Source organism: Nelumbo lutea, chromosome 1, assembly GCF_056320005.1.
Source record: "Nelumbo lutea isolate HS-2025 chromosome 1, American lotus-T2T, whole genome shotgun sequence".
Lineage (NCBI taxonomy): Eukaryota > Viridiplantae > Streptophyta > Magnoliopsida > Proteales > Nelumbonaceae > Nelumbo > Nelumbo lutea.
The window spans coordinates 208,865,293-208,873,069 of NC_142684.1; the positions used below are offsets into that span (position 1 = coordinate 208,865,293).

Genomic DNA, 7,777 nt, shown 5'->3' on the forward strand with positions numbered 1-7,777 from the left:
AGCTCAAGGGTCTAGCTCGAACCGAGCTTGAACTCAAGCCTTGTACTCACTTGGTGAGCTTAGCTCGAGCCTCGTACTATTCAGCTTGGCTCAAATCCACCCCTACTCACAATCATGGCCCAGGGGCTACAGTGTCGTGCTAGGTCTAGTCCCTTTCCAATGGCTATTTTAGCTTTTAGGGGGCATAAATGACTTAAGTGCCCCCCAACAACAATAAAAAACAGTTAGTTTTGGGATATTTTTTGTATTTAAACATTAGACATTGGAGATCTTAAATTCTCAAAACACCCCCTAATTTTGGAACTATGTACATGTTTCAGAGATTGGTTGGGTGAGGATATATTATAAGATTGAGAATGACATAATACCTCACCCAATGGAATCGTAAAAGATGCAAACGATAATCAAGGAGATGCAATGTGAAGGCCCACTAATTGTATAAAATTTGTAATATTATTATAAAATTTGATTTTCAATTTTATTTGTTTAATTGTAATCCAAATCATTTGTGTTTTTTTTAATTCTATTGAAAATTTTTATTTTTCAATTTTAGTTGTATTATTGACCTTTTTTAATCTAGAAATAGGGCTATAAATAGATCGCATCAAATTGAATATAGGTAGATCCAAAATTGGCTCTTTTACATTTGAATTTGGCAGATCGTATCCATCGGATTTGTTTATTGGATTTGAATCAAACTTGGATCGCAATCGGATAGGGTGTAGGGATGGATCCACATTTGATTCAATTATACATGGTTTGAACTTGGATCGCCATTAATTGGATCAAAATCAAATTTAGACAATTGGGCAAAGTCTCTCACATTGACCTCGCAACATGGTACATGCGTAAGGAGCAGATGGGTTAGGGGGAAGGAAACAGTGTTTATAAAGAGTTATAATTATTTGATTTAACTTAAGTCATAATGGTTCCATGGTCTAGTGGTTAGGACATTGGACTCTGAATCCAGTAACCCGAGTTCAAATCTCGGTGGAACCTTTTAAATATCTATTTTTACCGACTTTTTCCTGCTAAACGAGTCCTTGTCTTTTGGCTTCTGATTCTGAGCCCGACGCTACTTTGCTAAACGAGTCCTCGTCTTTTCCCTACTGAAAAAACCATAACGCTTTGTTATCCTGAAAAAATCTGACTGATAATTTCAGCATTCTGAAACCCTACCTCTCAATTTCTTCAGAAGCAATCGAAGAACATGGCGTGCATATGTCCAGCTCCATCGTCGTTGCTTCTCTCTTCCGACCTGTGCAGAAGTCGAGGTGAGAAGTTCACGGCGCTTTCCTGGGTTTCTTCTTTTCCCCAGATGAAAATTTCCATCAATTCGATCAGGACTCCATTTCCTGTTATGCCCAACAAGGTAAGAAATCCCATTTCCAGAACCCTAATCTACGTTTCTCTTCTTTTGCTTCCAGTTCTTTGAATTTGGTTTTATCAATCAATGTGCATTTAGCTACACTTAATATGTGCATTCTGGTGTGCAAAATTTTGGTTGGTCGATTAGGTCGTATGGTAAACAGACTTTCAGTTGAAGTTCCAAATCCTATTCAGTATCATCTTTTCCAAGGGAAAATTCTAATTAATTACTGAGTTTATAAATCCAATAGTGTGCAAAGAAACCCTACATATCTTTTGTAGTTCCAAACTGTCCTTTTCACAAAAACGGCTCATAAAATGAAACTATTCAAGAATGAAGTTCACGAAAGGTGGTGTGATTAAACATGGGCATATTGTTATTATTATTATTGTTCAGAGGTAGTACAGAAACTTATGAAGTGATACAGCTGCTTTTGTTAATTATATCTAAACATTTAATGGAAATGTTAGATTAGACTTTAAAAAGAAGAGAGATACCCGTTTATTATTGATCAAGAATCAAAGAACTGCTGTGCAGTTTAATGCTGGTAGCAGAAATGGATGATTCTCAAGTGTGGGCTGTTGAGTGCGGTTTTATTAATTTTGGTTTTAGCATCCTCAGGATTCTCTGAGGATACAATTTGCTTATTGCATTGGATCAATATTCTCTAGTAGAAAATTTATAAGGTGAATGCCCATCCAGTTGGACTTGTTATCTCTGTTGAGTCATGTATGTTAATCCTGGCATTTGCTTCCACCCACCATTCTGAATATTATCAATGAAAATTAATGATGGGAGAACATGTAAGAAGACATTGTTACAACAAACTGTCATTTTTCTTGTACGGAAGCTTTTGGCATGTGTGTTAATGGTGGCAAATCCTCTGATCATCTTACCAGATTTCCATGAAACCACCTGTAGATTATTAGGTTTTATCGTTCACTATTTCTGGATGCTAATTCTTTTGTTTTTTTTTTTTTGAGAAAAACTAAAGTATAAATTTATATTAACTGAGAAAAAATATACAAGTATGGCCCTATGTACATGAGGACCATTTCTGGATGCTAATTCTTTGGACCAGCTTCAAGGCATAGTTGTCAAGGCAATACCTAGTGACATTTAGTGACAAGGCACCCATGGAGGGTCACCTTTCCCAAGTGCTTCTATATTTTTGCACAAGGTGCCATATAATATTTTTGTATTTTTTGTGTTATTATATTATAATATTTCAATGGTCATTTTTCCACAAATTATTCAATTTGTGGATATACATATATTATTATATATATATATATATATAATATTTTTATAACTTATATTGTTTCTTTTTTATTATTTTCTTATTTGTTTGGGTTTCATCGAGCATGAGCCAATGGACATTGTCTTTAACCCTCAAAGACTTCAAAACCTGAACCAATAAGTAAGGAAGAACTTGAAGATTTTTCCCAATCAACACACAAGAGCAAGCAAAATATGTCTTGTTTTCTTATAGGACAAAAATAGGGGCTCCACCCCTTCTTATATTTTTCTTTCATTTCCTTTTTTGAGTACAATCTTTGTTTCTCCTTTTCTTCTACCTAGGACAAAAACAAGGTGTCAGCCACTATGTTTTCTATGTTTTATTTTCTTTCTTCATTTTTTCCTAATGAATATGTTGATTTTCTATGTTTTGATATGAGGTTTATACTTATTCCGTGCATTGCCTAGCACCTTGGCAACAAGCCATCCCTCTGTTACCTAACTTCACCTTGGTGCCTTGAAAGCTACACTTTGAAGAAAGTTACCAACTTTTGTAATGGTAGCATCCAAAGACCTCAACCTACCACTAAAATCAAACATGTATTGAATTCTTCATTCATAAGCTGTGCACTGCTTTGAGTTGTAACCATATTTTATCATTTCTTAAAATGTCAGCATTGTAATTTAACATTGCATTGGGAATCCTGTACCCTCAAATTTATTGAACCATTTTCAGAATTACTTGGTATAGACTAATAGTATTAGATATTAGAGGAAACCTTTGGTGCATCTATTACAAACCATAATGTTTGCATCCTTGGGGCACATGGGTTCTTTGCACTAGAACTTTATGCCAAATTTTAACTTGACCTCAATTTGATTATCCTAATTAGCTACTTAACGAATCTTTTGGATGATGGCCATGATAAAAGAAGCTCAATGGTCAACCAAAAAAAGGCTTTACTCCATGGGATGTTCTAGTTCCATGCACATGTATCAATCTATTGTTGACAAGTCAACATCCAAGCCTGCTTTAGAAAATTTTCTATTATAACATCCAAAAGAATGAACAACACCATGAGCATAAATCGGTGCATGGACTGGCATTTTCCTGCACATGCATAAATATGAAAGATTTAATATGGTTGTGTAATGTCTAGGCATGCTTACTAGGCTGCATCTCTATTATAGGACATAGTAGTTTTTCAATGCTTTGTCTGGATTGGTGCAAATTTTGGTTTCGATGATTGATTTAGGAAAGTACATAGCAATATCTAATTCTTGGGACACAATTGTTTGTAGGGAGGGGTTATTGAAGCAGCTTGGACCCGGAGGTCTAGAAGTGAAGCTGCAAAGAAACCCAACAGGAAATCATGGAAACAAAGGACAGATATGTATATGAGGCCATTCTTACTGAATGTTTTCTTCTCAAAAAGATTCATCCATGCAAAGGTGGTCCACCGAGGAACAAGCAAAGTGATTTCTGTTGCTAGCACAAATGCCAAAGATCTGAGGAATACTTTACCGTCTCTTACTGATCACAGTGCCTGTAGAACTGTTGGGAGGTTAATTGCTGAGCGGTCCATGGAGGCTGATGTGTTTGCAATGTCTTATGAACCCAAGAAAAATGAGAGAATAGAAGGTAAGCTTGGAATTATCCTTGATACTATCAAGGAGAATGGGATCATTTTTGTCTGAATTAACTTGTGCAGTTATGTAAGGTTTTAAGTTGCCCTACCATGCATAGTGGAGCCATTCGATTGTAAATTAGTGAAGGTAAAGAAAGTAAAGTTGTCCTTAGTTTCTTTTAGCTTCACTCGTTATCCTTAAAACCTTGTTGATTTATCGCCCCATTTGTTTATACACATCCATAATTTTGTTGAAGTTCCATGAAATTTCACAAAGCCGACTTTGCTTTAGGAGAACAAATCAAAATAACCATGTTTTCAATCTAAAATATCGGGGGGAAATTTTCATATTCTGATGCATTTTGGGCGCAATTCATAAAATAAGCTCAAGTGTATATAGTTTTATTTAGAAGTTAGAACATTATTTAAAGAACAGTAAGTCAAGTGTTTTTTTTTTCCCCCATAACCCCTGAACCCTGCTGTGACAATGGAATTTGACCCCTGAACCAGTTACCAACTGAGCCACCATCGATTGGTTAACAAGAGATGATAAAAATCACACAAGGATGTGTTTGTGGATGCCAAAATTTTATGCAGTTAAAAACCTTGTTTGAGCAGATCCATATCCATCGAATGAATAACATGTGAATGACTATCACATTGTTCACCATTTCTCATTTGGTCAAGGGTCATCAAGCCATAAACAACAAGGAAATATGTTATTCTTGTTTCCATTTTCCTCATGGCTCATTCTGGAAGGAGTACAGATACAAATATGTAGAGTGCAAAACCGTTGTATTTTGTATCTGTACATATTTGTATTTGTAATCTTTCCAAAATGAGCCGGTACTTCTCTCCATAACCTTCCTTTTTTTTTTTTTTTTTTTTTTCTATTAACTGCTTTATTGCAATTGGATTTTATTTCTTTACAAACAAGGTTATATGGTAAAAGTAGGGACCTTAAAAAAGGGAAACTTTAGCTCCTAAAAACCCTTGAACAAAGTTAATTGAGTGCAATACCAAAAAAAGTGAATTGAGTATGCAGTAATCCCAATCTTCAACAGGAGACTATAGGCGTAAGCTTATAGGGATTGCCGCTCCTGAATTCAAGTACCAAAGTCATTTTACCTTTCCATCGATCAAAATCTTCACAACTACTATCGGGACGACTGGACGGTGATAGACTTCAAATATGGAAATTGCGCCATTAATGTGAGGAAATAGGGCATTGTTAACAGAAGGTTTACTAGCTTTTTATTGTCTGCTGTCCAACATATGAATATGGATGGCACATGCCAGATGAGCATTGCCGTTTATCAAATACTAGTTTGGACTTTGGAATCATGGAATGGTTATATCTCCAACTTCCATAAGAAACACTTACTTTTTTTAATCTGTATGTGTTTTAAGATAGGGGGTTTTATAAATTTTTTCCCCTCAAAATTTTTATAGTTGAGATTTGAGAATAATGACAAATGGGGGAATCTTTCACAATACAAGGGATATTGTAGTATAGACAGGGTTTGAAACAATACATTCAAAAATCCGATAAAAATTTATGAGGAACTGTGGTCACTTGTGGTGAGAGAAAGAGAGAGAGAGAGAGAGAGAGAGAGGTACGAATGAGAGGAGAAAAAATCAGTATTGGTTGTTGCCAGTTTTCTATTTGTATTAATCTTTATAAAAGAGATGAAATTATAAGTATGCCCTTGGCGACATATCCTAGAATAAGAACAATAAGAAAAGAAAGGAAAAAGGGCTAGTAGTTGAAATTGTCCTACTACCATCAGCTATAATGAACAATTAAGCCTTACAATACTCCCCCTCAAGTTGGGCTGAAGATGTCTATCATGCCCAGCATGTCACATAACTCATTGTGCCGCGAACATGGAAGTCCTTTTGTAAGGATATTAGCAAGTTGTTCCTTGGAGTTGACATAAGGGATGCAAATTTCCCTTTTTTCCAGTTTCTCCCTTATGAAGTGCTTATCCACCTCAATATGCTTGGTCCTCTCATGTAGGACTGGGTTGCTGACGATGTTTATTGCAGCCTTGTTGTCACAGTAAAGGGTCATAGGACTATGAACAACAACTCCAAGCTCACCTAGAAGGTTCTTTAGTCAAAGGACTTCAGCTACCCCATGTGTCATAGCTCTATACTCAGCTTCTACACTTGATCTTGCTACCACATTTTATTTCTTGCTCTTCCAGGTCACCAGATTCCCTCCCACATATGTGCAATACCTACTAGTGGACTTTCTATCATCCACAGCTCCTGCCCAATCAGCATCTGTAAAGACTTCCACCTTTAGGTGACTGTGTTTACTGAACAGTAAGCCTATTCCTAGATGTTTCTTCAAGTATCTAAGGACCCTCTCTGTTACCTCCATGTGTGGCTTCTTAGGAGAGTGCGTAAACTGGCTCAGAACCCCAACTGAATAGGCAATATCTAGACGAACCATGGATAGATAAATCAACTTTCCCACTAACTTTTGGAACTGCTTCACATCTTTCAGAGGTTCACCAATACAATCACCTAGCTTGTGGTCCACATCCATAGGAGTATCTGCCGGCCTTGCACCTAATTTACCTGTATCCCGTAATAGATGAAGGGTGTATTTCCTTTGAGAGACAAAGATACCCCTTTTTGAACGGGTAACTTCGATCCCAAGGAAATACTTTAGGAGTCCTAGATCTTTCACTTCAAATTTGGATGCAAGGAATTGTTTCAAATTCTGTATCTCTGAGCTCCAACTCCCTGTAATGATGATATCGTCTACATACACTATCAATACAGAAACCTGCTCCTGATATCTCTTCACAAAGAGTGTATGATCATACTAGCACTGTTGGAACCCCATCTCTTGAACTGCCATGTGAAACTTACTGAACCAGGCTCTGGGAGACTGTTTCAAGCCGTAGAGAGACTTCTGTAGCTTGCACACCTTGTTTTCACTTCCCTTAGCACAAAATCTAGGAGGTTGAACCATGTATACCTCTTCTTTTAAGTCACCATTCAGGAATGCATTCTTTATGTCTAGTTGATGCAAATCCCAGTCAAAGTTAGCAACTAAGGACAGGAGAACACTAATCGAGTTCATCTTAGCCACCGAAGCAAAAGTCTCATCATAATCAACTCCATATACCTGTGTGTACCCTTTGCCTACTAGTCTTACTTTGTACATTTCAACTGTTCCATCTTCCTTGTGCTTAACTGTGAACACCCATTTGCACTCCACGGGTTCTTTCCCCTTTGGAGGATCCATCAATTCCCAAGTCTCATTTTTGTGGAGGGTATCAATCTCCTCCTTCATGGCATCTATCCATTCTGGGTATTTTAAGGCTTTTGCAATATTCTTGGGAACATGGATGTAGTCAACTGCCGATAGGAAGGCTCGGTACAAGGGTGAAATGTGGTCATAGGAAACAAAGTGAGTAATGGGGTGTCTGGTAGTGTAGGACCTGACTCCCTTTCATTGGGCAATAGGGATGTCTAGGTCATCTACAATGGGAGTAAGGTTAGGGGTTGGACTTACCTCTTG

The 7,777-nt window shown here is 37.0% G+C and overlaps 1 protein-coding gene and 1 non-coding gene across 2 annotated transcripts; both read left to right on the top strand.

The window, feature by feature from the left end:
* Positions 1–927: 927 nt before the first annotated feature.
* On the top strand, positions 928–999 carry TRNAQ-CUG (transfer RNA glutamine (anticodon CUG)). Its single transcript has one exon. It is a non-coding gene; the product is annotated as a tRNA-Gln (tRNA).
* A 29-nt stretch (positions 1,000–1,028) lies between these two features.
* LOC148880697 (Ribosomal L18p/L5e family protein) lies at positions 1,029–4,492 on the top strand. The gene is made up of 2 exons (XM_088962667.1): positions 1,029–1,372; positions 3,911–4,492. Exons 1-2 carry the CDS (start codon positions 1,211–1,213, stop codon positions 4,304–4,306), a joined length of 558 nt encoding a protein of 185 aa, XP_088818793.1. The 5' UTR covers positions 1,029–1,210; the 3' UTR covers positions 4,307–4,492.
* The last annotated feature ends 3,285 nt before the right edge of the window (positions 4,493–7,777 follow it).

What these genes read in the sequence shown, in the direction of transcription:
- LOC148880697 (XM_088962667.1), top strand. Translation starts at nt 1,211, where the DNA reads ATGGCGTGCATATGTCCAGCTCCATCGTCGTTGCTTCTCTCTTCCGAC. An exon ending in TTCCTGTTATGCCCAACAAG is followed by an intron (nt 1,373 to 3,910) that starts GTAAGAAATCCC and finishes AATTGTTTGTAG; the next exon opens with GGAGGGGTTATTGAAGCAGC.